This window comes from Coniosporium apollinis, assembly GCF_000281105.1.
Source record: "Coniosporium apollinis CBS 100218 chromosome Unknown supercont1.41, whole genome shotgun sequence".
Lineage (NCBI taxonomy): Eukaryota > Fungi > Ascomycota > Dothideomycetes > Coniosporium > Coniosporium apollinis.
Genome location: NW_006913303.1, coordinates 134385 through 149083, shown reverse-complemented (window position 1 = coordinate 149083; position 14699 = coordinate 134385). Strand labels below are relative to the sequence as shown.

The 14699-nt window shown below is 55.1% G+C and overlaps 6 protein-coding genes across 6 annotated transcripts; 4 read left to right on the top strand and 2 right to left on the bottom strand.

The window, feature by feature from the left end:
• Positions 1–103: 103 nt before the first annotated feature.
• Positions 104–973, top strand: W97_07507 (uncharacterized protein; the record flags this gene model as incomplete). The annotated part of the gene is made up of 1 exon (XM_007785376.1): positions 104–973. The coding sequence occupies one exon, from the start codon at positions 104–106 to the stop codon at positions 971–973; it is 870 nt and encodes a 289-aa protein (XP_007783566.1).
• Positions 974–1929: 956 nt separating this feature from the next.
• W97_07506 (uncharacterized protein) lies at positions 1930–3345 on the top strand (the record flags this gene model as incomplete). Its single annotated transcript, XM_007785375.1, has 1 exon — positions 1930–3345. The coding sequence occupies one exon, from the start codon at positions 1930–1932 to the stop codon at positions 3343–3345; it is 1416 nt and encodes a 471-aa protein (XP_007783565.1).
• A 1927-nt stretch (positions 3346–5272) lies between these two features.
• Positions 5273–5683, bottom strand: W97_07505 (uncharacterized protein; the record flags this gene model as incomplete). The annotated part of the gene is made up of 1 exon (XM_007785374.1): positions 5273–5683. One exon carries the CDS (start codon positions 5681–5683, stop codon positions 5273–5275), a length of 411 nt encoding a protein of 136 aa, XP_007783564.1.
• A 2242-nt stretch (positions 5684–7925) lies between these two features.
• On the top strand, positions 7926–10419 carry W97_07504 (leukotriene A-4 hydrolase; the record flags this gene model as incomplete). Its single annotated transcript, XM_007785373.1, has 6 exons — positions 7926–8152; positions 8523–8661; positions 8714–8798; positions 8851–9324; positions 9374–9738; positions 9802–10419. The coding sequence occupies 6 exons, from the start codon at positions 7926–7928 to the stop codon at positions 10417–10419; spliced, it is 1908 nt and encodes a 635-aa protein (XP_007783563.1).
• A 595-nt stretch (positions 10420–11014) lies between these two features.
• Positions 11015–12859, top strand: W97_07503 (uncharacterized protein; the record flags this gene model as incomplete). The annotated part of the gene is made up of 1 exon (XM_007785372.1): positions 11015–12859. One exon carries the CDS (start codon positions 11015–11017, stop codon positions 12857–12859), a length of 1845 nt encoding a protein of 614 aa, XP_007783562.1.
• A 455-nt stretch (positions 12860–13314) lies between these two features.
• Positions 13315–14427, bottom strand: W97_07502 (uncharacterized protein; the record flags this gene model as incomplete). Its single annotated transcript, XM_007785371.1, has 3 exons — positions 13315–14063; positions 14159–14320; positions 14376–14427. 3 exons carry the CDS (start codon positions 14425–14427, stop codon positions 13315–13317), a joined length of 963 nt encoding a protein of 320 aa, XP_007783561.1.
• Positions 14428–14699: the final 272 nt, after the last annotated feature.

The following is a 14699-nucleotide window of genomic DNA, read 5'->3' as shown; positions in this document are numbered from 1 at the left end:
GTGTTGCTGCATTCGGTCTTACCTCAGAATCAAAACTCCGAACGCCGCTAGGCTTCCCACCTGCATCTGCATCACCACGCGCACACAACGCTGAGGGGCAGCTATGAAGCCCAAATCAATACTGAAGAAGAGCACTAACAGTAGCAACTCATCATCACCACCCGTCAATCCTCGCGACCAGCGCAACCTCGACATAGCCCTCCACCATGCCCGCCTCATTCAGCAACAGAAGGACGCCGAAGCCCAGATACTCGAAGCCCTAGAAGCCCTCCTCGAGCTACCATCATCTCCACAAGCTGACCCAGCGCACCCCTCTGAAGGCGATGTAGTACAGTTCAAGAGCCTGATTACGCCATTCCAACCAAGCGACTACGACTCCCTGATCGAAGAACGGCACGCCGCGGACCTGTGCGGCTATGCGCTCTGTCCACGACCACCGAAGAAAGACAAGTTGGGCGGAAAGATGCGCATAGTTCCCGGTAGCAGCGACGGTAGTCCAGCCAGAATCGTGCCACGGAGCCAGCTCGAGATTTGGTGCTCTGAAGACTGTGCACGGAGAGCGCTCTATGTCAAGGTCCAGCTTAATGAGGAGCCTGCGTGGACGAGGCGAGGCGGTTTGGGTACCGACATATCTCTCATGGTTGATCAGCCGGAGGCAGCACACACAATGGCGTTGCCTATCAGAAGCAAGAAGCCTCTTCCCGAGGACCTTGTTCAGGAGAACATGAGCCAGGATATGGCGGCTCTAGCCCTCGAAAGGGGCGAAAAGCCTACTTCCGGGAATCCCTTCCGCCTCCTCAGTAGCGATGTAGCCGAAAAGATGTCAGTCAAGCCGCCAGTAGCTCCAGGCTCTCATGGGAAGAACGATACCTCAACACACTCAGCCATCGAGGGGTACGAGCCTAAGACAGGCAAACCCCCAATAGCGAACCACAAAGTCGACGAAGACGACGACCAGGATTGGGGTATATGAACGGTCTCTGACGAGGCGCCATTTATGTTCATTTTGAAGGGAATTTCTATCGACGCCAGCGTGTTGGACCTGCTACTCACACAAGCAAATCCTTAAGCTGTGTTTATCAAAGCTATCGACAATCGGCTCTGGGGTGTGCTTTTGATCCATGAGCTACTTGGACGCGCAACGAGACATGCCGTGAGCATCGCCTCGTGTTTCAGCGTTCACATGGACTTCTGCTACCGCTAGAAGATAGCCGTACAGGCATATGGCGTAAGCGACACTCGCGGAGTACGCAGGGGTCACTGAAGGACCAGTCTCTTCAGATCCACACATGGGCAATATGAAGTAGCCTATATGCGTATACGTCAGCGATCATTAGGCAGCCCTAGCAGAAGGCCATGTTATTGAGTGGAAACGCAATCAGGATTGATAGCCGTGGCTCGCGACTAACTAGAAGCTATGCACTCTCTGTAAACTACACGCTTTGTCGTTGCACTCTCCAATAGCTGAACACTGGCGGAATCGTATCTAGCCCTCTCGACCCACGTCGGGCGGGAAAAATGCCTCACCGCGACAGCGGCCCAGCGCTCGTTCGCCATTAACTTCACAAAGGAATTCACGTTCAGCCGCCGAAGTAAGTTCTGAGACTAAACGATAGGACGTTAAGCCTTGAGTTAGCCATCTAGACTGTGATGTAGAGCATCATAATGATCGTAAAGGGAGCTTCATTGTTAATGCAGCCCTGAGTTTCTAGTTTCGTGGTGAGGCTTTTTTCCTGCTCGACGTGCCACCCTCAGTATATCTTCCGCTGGTGATCGTGAATGCTGCAACCACGTGATATCCGTGGCTGAACTTCGGGGGAACCGAACTCGACTTTCTGTCAACCAATACGGACGATTCTATCAAAACTGCAGCTGGAGCTTGTCTGGATCCTCTGCGCCAGCATCCGTTGGTAGCTGAAGGCTTCAGAGATGTCTCGGAAGTCTCTGTCGCCAGGCGCGCAGCTCCTGCGATCTTCGCGCCTCTTCTCCCTTCCGCCTCCTCTCCCTCGACCTGGCAGCGATATATCCACCTTCGCCGCAGCATCCAAAGCATCAGACACCTCGACCTTGCCTCATCCGATATACCAGGCTATCACAACCCCTCAATCCTCACTCTCGCGCGGCGATTGGGGCCTGAAGCGCGCACTGCCTCTACGATCCACCACCAACACAACCACCCCGGCTGTCCGAATCACCGCGCTCGACACATGGGAACATATCACCGATTTCGAGTCGGCAGCAGACCATACTCGCACTCTTCAGAAATGGCAGGAATTGAACATGCCCCTGGCGATGCCCGTCAGTCGTAACACGGTGTCGGGAACGTCGACAGCCGCCAAAAGCGTTTTTGAGGACTACCTTGATAATACCGACCCAGACCCGCCGGCGCCGACGACACCTGTACTTCCCGGCGCGTATAACTCACCATCGGCAGCCTCGACGGAGAGGTTTAGGTGGAGGTTCAAAGGCCCGTGGGTGGCAGGAATGACAGAGGCGCAGTTCAAGCGCTACATCACAGAGACGGTGCGGAAACGGAAGAACGAGTTTGAGGAGTATCTCAGGACGCACATCAAAGAAAGGGTTCTAGCTGAGCGACGGCGCGAATACCAAAACGACGGCATCAAACCGCCAGGTCCAGAGAATGGACCCGAGATCGAGATCAAAGTCTCCGAAGAGGATATCGCTGCGCACATCAGGAACTACCGTACCGAGTTCGCCGATGGAAAAGACCTGAGCAACCTCATTCACGACTTCCTGGATCTGCCTCAAACACACTCCACTGCAAGCTTCACGAAAGGCAAAACCAATAAGGTGGCACCTGACATCCTCGACACTGGGCCACCTTCGACGCATCCCTCAGCGGGTCTATCATATCTCCGCTCTGGCAACTTCATGGAGAACCATCCCGTGCTCGGACCCCAAAGCTTCCACACACCAGTACAGGCGCGTGTCCTGCAACCCCGCAAGAAAACCACAGGCAACATCTCCGAGGCCAGACTCGGCGTCGCAGGCGTCGTTGTCAACGACAAGCGCCAGCACAGCCACGCCACCGGGAAGGAGAAGGGTGTCGAGTCCTCCGATTTCGACACCGAAGGCGGCCCCAAGGTGTGGGTCACGCCTCTACGGGCGACCATCGACTCTAGTGGGAAGATCAAGCTGGAGATCGAGCGTGCGAACCCGGAGCCAATAGATGTTCGTCAGGGTAAATTGATCGTTCGGACTGAGCAGAAGCCGCATGAGAAGGACCAGCCGCGGCAGTTGCATCGTATGGACGAACCACTGGACGCACGACCGGCTCGTCGCTCGTCCTCGGCCTGGGGGCAAATGGGCAACCCGTTGAGATAAGAGGGGGCACGCTCCAAGGTAGCTTAAGTCATTAAGAGACTCCTTGAGTTGGTCTTGAAGCACAGTTTCACCGTGCTGATCCTAATGGAGGGACTGTCGAAGATATGTACATGTTATATAGTGTGCTTCATACGTGCATAGCGTGGTGCTGCTAGCAGCAGTGAAATCGAGCAGGGAGTCCGCCTCATTGTCCTTCGCAACTTTCTCTTTCTCCTTGGCGACCTCGGCCTCAGCCATCATTCCGGCAAAATTGCGCTTTCGCACAATAGTGCCCTCTCCAGCATCCCCTTTGAAGAACTTGTACATGTTATCCCACAATCGAATCGATCCTCCCTCTTGATAACGCCCTGAATATCATTGCTCATTGACAGCATCCTGCTATCCATCGCCAGCAGCCTGCCCTCAATCCTGCCTTCCATCCTGATAAGGTTATTGCCTTTCGCAGCAGTCTTCTTTAATTCCGCTACGTCGTCGCCGATTGCGGTGACGTGGTCGATGAGCATTTGGAGGAGAAAGGTGATTGTCTGACTTTAAATTAGCTATAAATTCAACGAAGTTGCGTGAAGTTCGGGACGTTGCATAACGACGTACAGGCAGGGCGTCTTTGCCATGAGACGTAGCGGCTCTTCGTTTCAAACGAGTATAGCTATACTTGTTCCAATTATACCAAGCTTTCTTTACAATCTTTACCATCAATCTTTGTAAATACCGAACCTTCTACCGGACCTTTCTACCGGACCTTTCTGTTAACCTTCGTGTCTACTGAACACTTCTTATGACCATCATGGCCAAGCAGCAATTCTAAAGGGACTACCTTTCTTAGAGCCCAGTTGATTTATGCAAAGAATGAGCTATGCTCAAAGCTACTCGTACGAAGGCGCTGACGGCGCGCAGTAGCGCACGACATAGCGGCTTTGCGACTTCTAGGTGGCACGCGCTAATCAACTGCCCGCGTAATAAGGGTATACGCGTGGATGTCTTGAGCGAGGTGAGGATGTTCCTTTATTAAACTTCTCCTAAGACTTCTTACACGTAAGCACCTAAGGGAACTGCTCTAGCGGCTTGAACGGGTAGCGAACACTTAGGTCTATAAAGAAGGGCGTATCCTTAACCGCGATTGTGATAGTGTCGGTCAAGACGCCGGCTAGGTACGAGGCTCTTACTGTTAGTTGGGCGGCCGGCTGATTTTCAGTGTTGGATTGCAGATTTTCGCAGGGATTGCCGTGTTCGATTGGTGCGTTGGGGAATGGTTGCTAATCAACCTCCTGTCGAAGTACGCACAAGCGTAAGACCGGACCGCAGGAACGTACGGATATTCTTCTCCTCTACGAACAGTGCGCGAAATAATTTGCTCCTGTGAAAACGGGTTTTATAGGGAATGAAGGAATGCGATAACCGTAGCCACTAAGCCGTTGTCGGTAAGATTGTCTCCGTACATGCGAGTAGTTCTAACCTCGATGTAGTTGTCCTTGACCCGTCCGTATAGCTTCTCGTTGGCCAGGCGGCGGGGAACAGTAGTCTTTAGCCAGCCAGGCCGTTTTGGATCATAGGCTTCGACCTTGCCTTCATCATCTTGATTCAGTTAGAAGGCGCCTTCTAACGCTGGTAGCATGAATCGACGTGCCACAGTCTTTGTTAGTGTTAGGCTTTCCGACCCACTCTTAACGTAGCTTTCAACAACAAGAAAAAAGTTGTCCATATACATTGCTAGTCAAACCTTCTTGTCCTATCGCGTCAATAAGCCATCACGGCAGAAGGCGAGATGTGTCGCGCTTAGCGCATGGCATTCCAGGATAGCGGTAACCCGCTTGCGGAATGTTTGAGGACCAGCAAGCGGTTTTCCTAGAAGAGAGGCATAAGAAACGTCTGGTAGCTTATCCAGAATCTCGATCTCTCCGTACTCGTTGTGATTCTTGGTATGAAAGCATCACCGGTAGCTGTGAGTCGTCTCGGCGTCGGCGGCGTCGGCGGCGTCGGCGGCGTCGATGACTGCCCATCCCTGTCGAGCCGATCCCCTCACTCGGTAGAGCTCCCTCAAAAAGTACTCTCTGTTCCGAGTCACGTTCTGGGAGATGCTGCTGTGGAGGACGAAGAACCGAAGCAGGACGTCCCGTGGGTCGAGCGGCAGGACGGGTGTGGTGATAGATACGCGTGCGAAGGCTGAATCCGGCGAGTGCACGAGCACGCCCTCGACGTCGTGGAATCCTTCGAGCTCGGCCGGGTTCCACTGCTCGAACGCCGACAGTACGTTCCTCGGCGTTAGACCGCCACGTCCTATCTGGAGCAGGAGGCCTTGCACGTTAAACCTGGACGAGGCGTTGTTGACCGACTGCTGCATACGACTCCGGTAGTCGACCCATGGCGCGTCGTCGCCCTCGGATCCTGTTAACGCGAATCTGGCCGTTGTCCGGTTTCTTCGGGATCTTTCCCTTATCTACCTTCTGAGTGGAGGCTGCAGCAGGGCCTTAAGCTCTCTGCCATCGTGACGCCTGGAGTGTGAATGCTGTTACAGCTGCACCGCTCTCAGGCCACGTCTTCTCTAGAGTCGGTGATTCCGAATATGGGCAGTCCGTTTCCAAGTCTGTTCGCCAGCCGCGCTACGATAGTCTCGAAGTCGATAGTGGTGCGGATAGGGCGGAAGTCACTGTCTGCTGATATCAGCATGATCAGAGCATCGCTGGTGGGTTAAACTCTTAGTAGATGGCTGTCCTGAACTTTTGAACGATAAACCAATAGGGGGTATAGCTGGAGGTGGACCGGCCCCGTTGTATTTCTGCTTCTTGGTGTGGCTTGGATCATCGAGAGATGTCCAGCGTTTGCCAGTGGTGTATGGTCATGGTGCTGGTATACTTCCGCAAGTGCGCTGCAGGCTTCAAGCTATTGCATAGAATGGTTGAGAGGCTTCGTATAGGGTAGTTACGTCGTTGTGCTGTTACTGAATTTTCCGGGTTTCAAGACACCTCTTAGTGTTCGCATGCGACTTGCGTATACTCCAGGTCACGTATGTGACTGTGAACGATCGCGGACGAGTACAATTCCTACCAAGGCGCCGGGCTAGGATCTCGCCCTCAATGATGCGATTGCGAGACGTTTGGGCATCTCACGTCCTAGATGCTACGCAGGCAGTTGTGGTGTAGGTGTTCGGTTTCCGGAGCTGGCAATGTGCATTGACAAGTTTTTTGCGAGACTGTCTTTTCAGCTCCTCCAAGGCCACTCTCGACACTAGTGGATCCCACGTATGTAAGCGATATTATAGAAGCCACTCGCCAGTGTGGACTGGTGAATTTAGTATATTTGCTATACATGTGTCTTGAGTGCCGGCGACACGTAGGGTGAGAAACTGCTACCGCGTACTACTTATTCGGAGGTAATAGCAGAAACTTGCTAATGAATACATCTTCCTGACCCATGACACTCGTCAAATAGCTAATATCCTAGAGTCGCTAAGAACTGAGGTCTTTAAAGGGCAACTCATTTTCTCGTAGCTTAATTTTTGCATCCCGGATGGCCTAATCGAGTGCTAGATTCTAGCGTGTTACTAGCGCGAGACTCTGGGAGCGTTCGGAGCGTTTAGTCTCAGCCGCTGTCTCTAATCGCTCGAGGCCGAAAAGCTGTGTCGCCCGCTCTTTAGGAGTGGCGGAGTCGTGACACAGTCTCGAGCATTCTAAGCATCGCGAAACTGCTCTTCAGCTTTGGTTTGGGCGTGACATGTATATTCGATGGTGTAACTCAATTCTCCAGGCAAGGCGCCTGTCTTTTCACAACCGTCAAGCGCTCCACTGACTCGTTCGTTTTTGCCGTCGATCCATATAGGCTGGGTGTCAGTGTATGCGAGGGGAAGCTTAGAACTTTAGTATGTGTGATGTTAGCGACGGGTTGTATAACATCTCTCGAAGATCCGTTATCTTGGTATGGACAAAGGAGTTGGTTGTAACAAACCAAAGCTAACCCTGTGTGACATGGTTTGATGAAGACTTTGATTGTGGACAAGGTGAGAGTTGGCTGGATATGAGAAGTGTCAATGCTGACCAGGCATGCAACAGTGTAGACTTCTCAGGATGGTGTTGTCTTCTTTCTGTCGGTCAGTGGTAAAGATTGAGTTGGAACGCAGATGATAAGAAGAAAGAAGCTATCAGACCCGCCAGGCTGTCCTCACGTGCTTTCACTCGCCTGCCAGCTCCCCTCATGGGCTGGCCTGCGGCGGTGTGCGTAGTAAGTATCATCGGACTGGAAGAAAAGTACCACTGATGGGTATGGTAACAAGCCGATCGTGAGTGCCCAGATCGAGCGGCAAGGCCTACTGTTCAGAACAGATGCGACGGATTTCTTTCCTACGTGCGAAGTACTCCGCATTTCCGGGAAGTTGGATGAGAGAGCTGACAGCAGTCGTGAGAGTTCGGCGAAGGAGATCACGGCAGAGTCACGCTTGCCGGATTAGGCGACTCTCGTGCTCACGTGCTTCAACTTCTCATGCGACTGATTATCCCTTCAACACTGCAAGATTGATGAATAGACTTAGCCCTTTTAGATGGCTGCCTAAGCTGAATCCATTTGCCCCTCGAAGCGTCAACAACACCGCCATGCATCGAGCTCCGCATGCGATGGTGACCCACCCACCTCCGCAAGATATCACCATCAACGTACCTCGAGATCCCAATACCTTGAGTAACTACAACAACTTCGTGACGAAGCATACCATCGCCAACTTCGAGATCAACTTTGAGAAACGAGTGCTTGAGGGTAACGTTGAGCTGAGCCTCGAATCCATTACGGAAGGAGAGATTGACCGGATTGTACTTGATACAAGGTGTGTACTGGACAGAACTGTCACACGTACTGTATAATTCCTCTTGAGGTCGTTGTGCTTTTAGCTCCTGAGTTACCCTCGTGATGCTGCACCCTGCCGTGCTTTCCCCGTACTTTCCCTAAGGCTTCAACTTCGGGTGCTTATCCTCACTCCGAGACGTGCCGCTCGATGAATGATTTGTACATCTCGTCCTGGACCCTATCTTATTAGTGAGGCAATGCTTCGCGAGAAGCCCAAGGTAGCCGTAAGCCAGAGGTGTAAGGGAAGTGATCCAGTCAGCGCAGTTCTTGTGCCCCTACCAACAACACATTCTGACTTGCGATGCGGAATTGCAACACGTCAAACCAGACGACAGCTAACAACGACCTAGCCATCTGGACATCAAAGAGGTCAAGATCGGAGGAAAGACAGCAAAATGGGGCCTCGCATCTCGTTTCGAGCCTTACGGCAGTCCTCTGACTGTCACACTTGATGGCGGCGTTGCAAAGGGCAAATGCGTGCAGCTAGATGTATGTACTGTGGTGCTTCTCTCAGGCAGTCTCCACTAACAACTGAGCCCAGATAACTCTGAGCACGACGGAGAAGTGCACAGCGCTGCAATGGCTGACCCCGGCGCAAACATCCAACAAAAAGCATCCGTACATGTGTAAGTAGCCACGCCTAGATGCTGCGGTACGGTGTGTTGATGATATGCATAGTCTCGCAATGTCAAGCTATCCACGCCAGATCAATATTTCCATGCCAGGACACGCCAGACGTAAAGTCCACGTTCGCCTTCAACCTCCGCTCACCTTTGCCCGTCCTAGCCAGTGGCTTGCCGACCGGCGCCAACAACTGGAAGCCTGGCAAGGATGGGAAGAGTGGCACACTGCTCTATACTTTTAAGCAGGATGTGCCCATTCCAAGCTACCTGTTCGCCATAGCTAGTGGCGATCTAGCCAGTGCCTCGATCGGTCCCAGGAGCACCGTTTGGACCGGGCCCGAGGAAATCCAGAGCTGCAAGTGGGAGCTTGAGAATGACATGGAGAAGTTCCTCGAAGCGGCGGAGAAGATAGTGTATGACTATGCCTGGACGACGTACAATGTGTTGGTTCTGCCGGCTTCCTTCCCTTACGGCGGCATGGAGAATCCCGTCTATACCTTCGCGACGCCGACGATCATCAGCGGTGACAGTATGTGGGCATCTTCGCTTTACGTCGGCGTTTGCTAACATCATGAAAGGGCAGAATGTGGATGTCATCGCGCACGAGCTGTCTCACAGCTGGAGCGGTAATCTCATCAGCAATGCGTCCTGGGAGCACTTCTGGCTCAACGAAGGCTGGACAACATATCTCGAGAGGCGTATCCAAGCCGCCATCCACGGAGAGCCGCACCGAGACTTCTCCGCCATCATCGGCTGGAAAGCGCTGCAAGACTCCGTCGAAAGGTTCGGTGAAGATCATGAGTTCACTAAGCTGATCGTGGACCTGAAGGGCAAGGATCCCGATGATGCTTTCTCCTCCGTGCCGTACGAGAAGGGCTTTATCTTCCTCTACTATCTCGAGAAGCTGATCGGCAAGGAGAAATGGGACAAGTTCATTCCTCACGTAAGCCAGCCACAGGCATCATGCGTGGTTCCCTAGACAGTCAGCATCTGACACCTTGCGCAGTACTTCACGAGCTACAAATTCAAATCCCTTGACTCATACGACTTCAAAGCCACCCTTCTAGACTTCTTCTCTTCGGACTCCGAGGCCTCCAAGAAGCTCGAAGACCTCGACTGGGACACCTGGTTCTACAAAGCAGGCTACCCACCAAAGCCAGACTTCGACACCTCAATGGTAGACGTATGCTACAAGCTCGCCGACAACTGGGAAGCGTTCTCCAAAGGCTCGGACAGCGCCTTCAACCCCAACGCTAGCGACATCGAGGGCTGGTCCGCGAACCAATGCGTCGTCTTCCTCGAGCGCGTGCAGAGTTTTTCGCAGGCGCTCAAGCCGGGGCGGGTGGACTTGATGGGGGAGAAGTATGGTTTCGCGAAGAGCAAGAATGTGGAGCTGGTCAGTCGGTACTTTGTTATCGGACTGAAGGCGAGGGCGCAGTCGGTGTATCAGCCCACTGCCGAGCTGCTGGGCAAGGTGGGCAGGATGAAGTTCGTGAGGCCGCTCTTCAAGGGGCTGGATGAGGCGGATAGGACGTTGGCGGTAGATACGTTTGAGAAGAACAAGGACTTTTACCACCCGATCTGCCGGGCGATGGTTGAGAAGGACTTGTTTGGAGATAGATAAGGCATCGAAGACTGCAGGCTATCGTAGGACATTGAGCGTTTCGGAAAATTGTCACGAGGAGAGCATCTTCCGGCTGTCCCCCAAGATTGAAGGCTGCAGACGCACGTGAAGGTAACCGTGGTCGAGCGCCGCCAAGTACCAAAAGGGAGATTTATCAATTGGCGTGATGCTCTGGCCGTGCTGGGAGGTGGAAGAACGTCTGGTCCCGGTGCATGTTAAGGTTGCCACACGCTCACGCTCAGCTTCGATGCTTCGTTCCTTGATCCTTTGCTGCTCTGCCTACTAGAGAAACGTCGCCAGTGTCAATCAAAACCAGCCCGACCAGGAGGCTCCAGGTTGTGGGCGAACCGCAGGACGGTGGGCTGATCGTCTCACCGCACGCCCCGCGGATCCCCGCGCCAAGCCGGTGCTTCACGCGTCAAGCTCCTCAAATCCCTCAGGTCCCTCAAGTCCATCGTCATTCGAAAACTTACCGCAACCACCACCAGAACATCACGCTCACGAACAGTTCGCGCCTTCACTCTCTCGCAGCTTAGTAGCCTTCAGAGAGTAACTGTCGAGATAAAGTAAACACAGCAGCAGTCATTCGCTCGCCATGCCGCGCCCCAAGCGCACAAAAGTCGCGTCGACCGCAGCTCAACCCACACGCGTCGCCGTCACACCCAAGCTCGCGACAACCACAGCAAGCCGCCTCAATGCACCACGCGTATCCTCTGAACATACCGACGAAGTCAGCGATGATAGCCAAGGGTTTGTAAAAACTGTCAAAGGACCTCCGCGCGGAAGGCGAGGCGCGCAACGGCCGTCGGACACGGTGAAGATGACAGGCGCACTCGGCGAAGGCGCCGTCAAGAACGCGCGCAAGGCGAACACTAGGCCGAGACAGCTGGTGAAGAAGGTCGCGCAGGATCCTGGACAAACGAACGCGTTGGACGCGCTCAGGAAGAGACGGGATGAAGCGTTGAGAGCAAAGGGCGCACAAGCGGGCGTGTCGTCACCGGCGCAAGTGCAGCAGACTCCGAGGGCTGAGCCACAGCGAGAGCCTGTGATACAGGTGTCGTCGGCGGCAACGAGTGACACGGAAGATCTGTATGCGATGCCAGCCCCGAGACCGGCGCAGAAGACGCCTCAGACACAAGCGGCGCCTGTTGCGCCTATGAACCGGATTGAGGCTCCATCGACCACAACCCGGACCGTTCAGCGCATCACGAAAACCTCATCGCCACACGGTCCGCCGATCCCGCTGTCCGCAGCCAAGCCACAAAGCACACCAGGGCCTGAGACTTCCGTCCTCGCTCTAGCCAACTTTAGGCGCAGGCCACGCCAACCGAGCATCCTGCGTATGGTCGAGCAGCATAATGATGACGAGGATGATACTCTGGGGGATTTCAACCCTGACGACGAGTCAACGCCCGTAGGCACAAGGAAAGTTACCGTACCCTCGAGCGCGGTGGCCGGGACTCCTGAAGAAGCGCGTACCTCGAGCTCCAGGAAGCGCAAGCACTCGTCACTGGAGCCGGATTCGGAGATACAAGTACTTCGTTCATCACCACCCCTAATCAGCCCCCCTATCGGCGGACGCGACGAAGACAGCGCACATGAGTCATCGAGCTTGCCAGACCGCATGCCCGACACGCAGGAAGCTCCCACGACCCACGAAACAGAGCAAGCCCCTGAAATATGGAGCGAAACCATGGCCCCCCCAGAATCCAGCAGCCCCTCCCACCGCAGCCAAGAACTCCGCAAGCACGACGCACCACCTGCAAGGCGCCGAGGCCGTCCCCCACGCGCGCGGACTGCCGATCATTCCGACCTCTCCGACGCCGAAGACGCCGCAACCACGCCCGCCCGCCCAAAACGCAACGCCCAGCCGATACCTAAGAAAGCTCCCGCTCTAACCACGGCGGCGCTAGCGAGTCTGCTCCCCCAGCGCCGCCGGAAACCACGCGACGCGCGAGCGAAATCGCCGTTCGAGATCCCGAGCTCGTCTGACATCGCGATGGTCGACACAGACGAAGACGAGCTACAGCAGGCGCCTGCGCGGAGAGGCCGTGGCAAAGCGCCCACAAAGACGGCGGCTAGGACGCCGAAGAAGGGCGGAGGCGCCGGGAAGCTCAAATCTGCGTCGCCGCTTTCGGCAAGGAAGGGGGGTGCGGGTAGGCCTGCGACCACTACGCCGGCAGCAGCGACCAGGAGAACGTATACACGTCGTCCGCGCCCGACATCGGACCAAGAAAACAACAACGGCGACTCCTCGGGCCTGAGCGAGCCGCCCTCGGGCAGCGAGTCGCAGGGAGAGGGCGATACGACGGTCGTGGAGATTGTGAGTAAGAGCAAAGAGCTGGCGGCCGCGAAGCAGAAGTTCGAGGAGGTCGATCAGTGGGAGATGGAGTTTGAGAGCGCGGATCTTATAGGGGGCGAGTCGAGCCCCTGGCGGTGAGGTTGTGGATGTCTGAGACCAAGAGCAGAATGAAGAGAGTTTGGGGCCACGCAGACCGAGAAAGGGACCAACCATACTGTGGCCACGAATTCTTGATTCTGCTCTTAGGCGGTGGGGCTTGTAGAAAGCGGCTGGGATTGGGGGGGGGGGAAGGCGGGGTTGGGCGCATGGGTGAATCTTTCGCTGGGGTAAGTGTCAAGGAGTTGTTCAAGCGTTTGAGAACCAGACCGATGGAGTTGTTGATGATGGTACGACTTCTTTATCTGTGATACTTTGAGCCGGGGAGTCTTTTTCTGTCAGGATGGGCAATCATCAGATCCGTATGCGCATCGGTATACGGTGCGCTCTCTTCCACCTTCCGCCATCTCAAAGAGTGTCGATTATATGAACATCAGAGTGCTTCTCCAAGCTGAGCTTGAGCCTCTAGCTTTAACGTCTCGTTGGTTCTCTTCTATCTATCGCTCGACTCGCCAATTCAGTACTTTTCGTCCACCCACGATGCATGACCTCAAAACACCAACATGCACCACAAACCCCTTCCCCTCCCTTAGCCCTTCCGTCAGTAACCTATCCGGCACCCTCCACACCCTAAACCGCCCCATGAACGCCTCCAGCCACGCCTCGAAGACTTCTGCGGAGCGCAATTGCTGCGCAACGATGCAGACCGTAGGCTTCTCACTCCCGTCGTCGTTCTCGAGATCGCTGTTGAACCTGAGCGTGCAGAGTTCGGCGCAGGTGTTCACGAGGGGGTGGATGAGCGCGTCGTTGTAGATGCAATCGCAGGCTATGACGGCGTCTAGACCGCGCTCCGGGGACTGAGGACTCTGGCCCAGCAAGGCGGGGAGAGCGTTGAGGTCGTCTTCCTCCCAGTCGAGTGCCAGTGCGTCTATATTCGCGGCGGCGGTAGTCTCGCTGCCGGGCCCGTGCTGACGCTTCGGCTTACCGCGCCTGTTGCCCCCCTTGGTAGTAGAAGTAGGTGAAGGCGAGTTCTCAGCGATGTTCTGCCGAAGCAGCTTCAAGACGTAGTCCTGGTCCGTAGCGATGTACCGTTCTATCTTAGAGGCCAGCGCCAGGCCGACGACGCCAGAGACGCCGCAGCCCAGCTCCAGGACGGTGGCGTCGCGGCCGAGGACGCCGGTCTGGAAGAGCATGTTCGAGCCCGAGGCGATCCATTCCGCGAACTGCGGCGTCACTTTCCACACAACTGCGCACAGCACGAGACATCAGTCACGTGCCCACGTCCTCGCAAGCAGTGCCGTTTGGGGCCAAATAGCGGGACAGGACAACGACGCGACAGACCTGCACCTGTCGTCCCCTCGGCGCGATTCGACGCCAGCACGGCCGGCGACTGGTGGATCGTGAGGTCTCTGCCCGCGACGCGGAGCTCGAGCACCTGGGCCTTTGAGTCGACGAACCCGAGGTTGGAAGACGGGATGGGTTGCGAGAACACGAGGAAGGCTTCTGCTCACCGCTCAGCTGCTGTTTCCTGGATTGCTGTGGGGATCGAAGTGCACACCTTCGTTGTGGTCGGATATCTCGTCGCCCAGAGCGGCGAGGAGGGCGTCCATCGCTGGCGTGTCTGCTTTGGGTGTCGGTTGAAGACGGGGGCGGGCGCCTCGATCTCAGCTTGTGACCATTGCAGGGCTTGGCATCGTCAGCTTGGGGCCTGGTGTGTTTGTTGCTGATTCAAGTGGGGCCTCATTGCGAGTCCATTCAGAGCTGTTGAACGTGAAGTAGATGGTTTTTGCTGTTGTAGTGCTGCAAGATTAAGCTAGTTTGATACTCGCACGCAGATCGCTGGTCATCCGCTTCCCCAGGCCCTCACCCTGCAGTGGGTGCG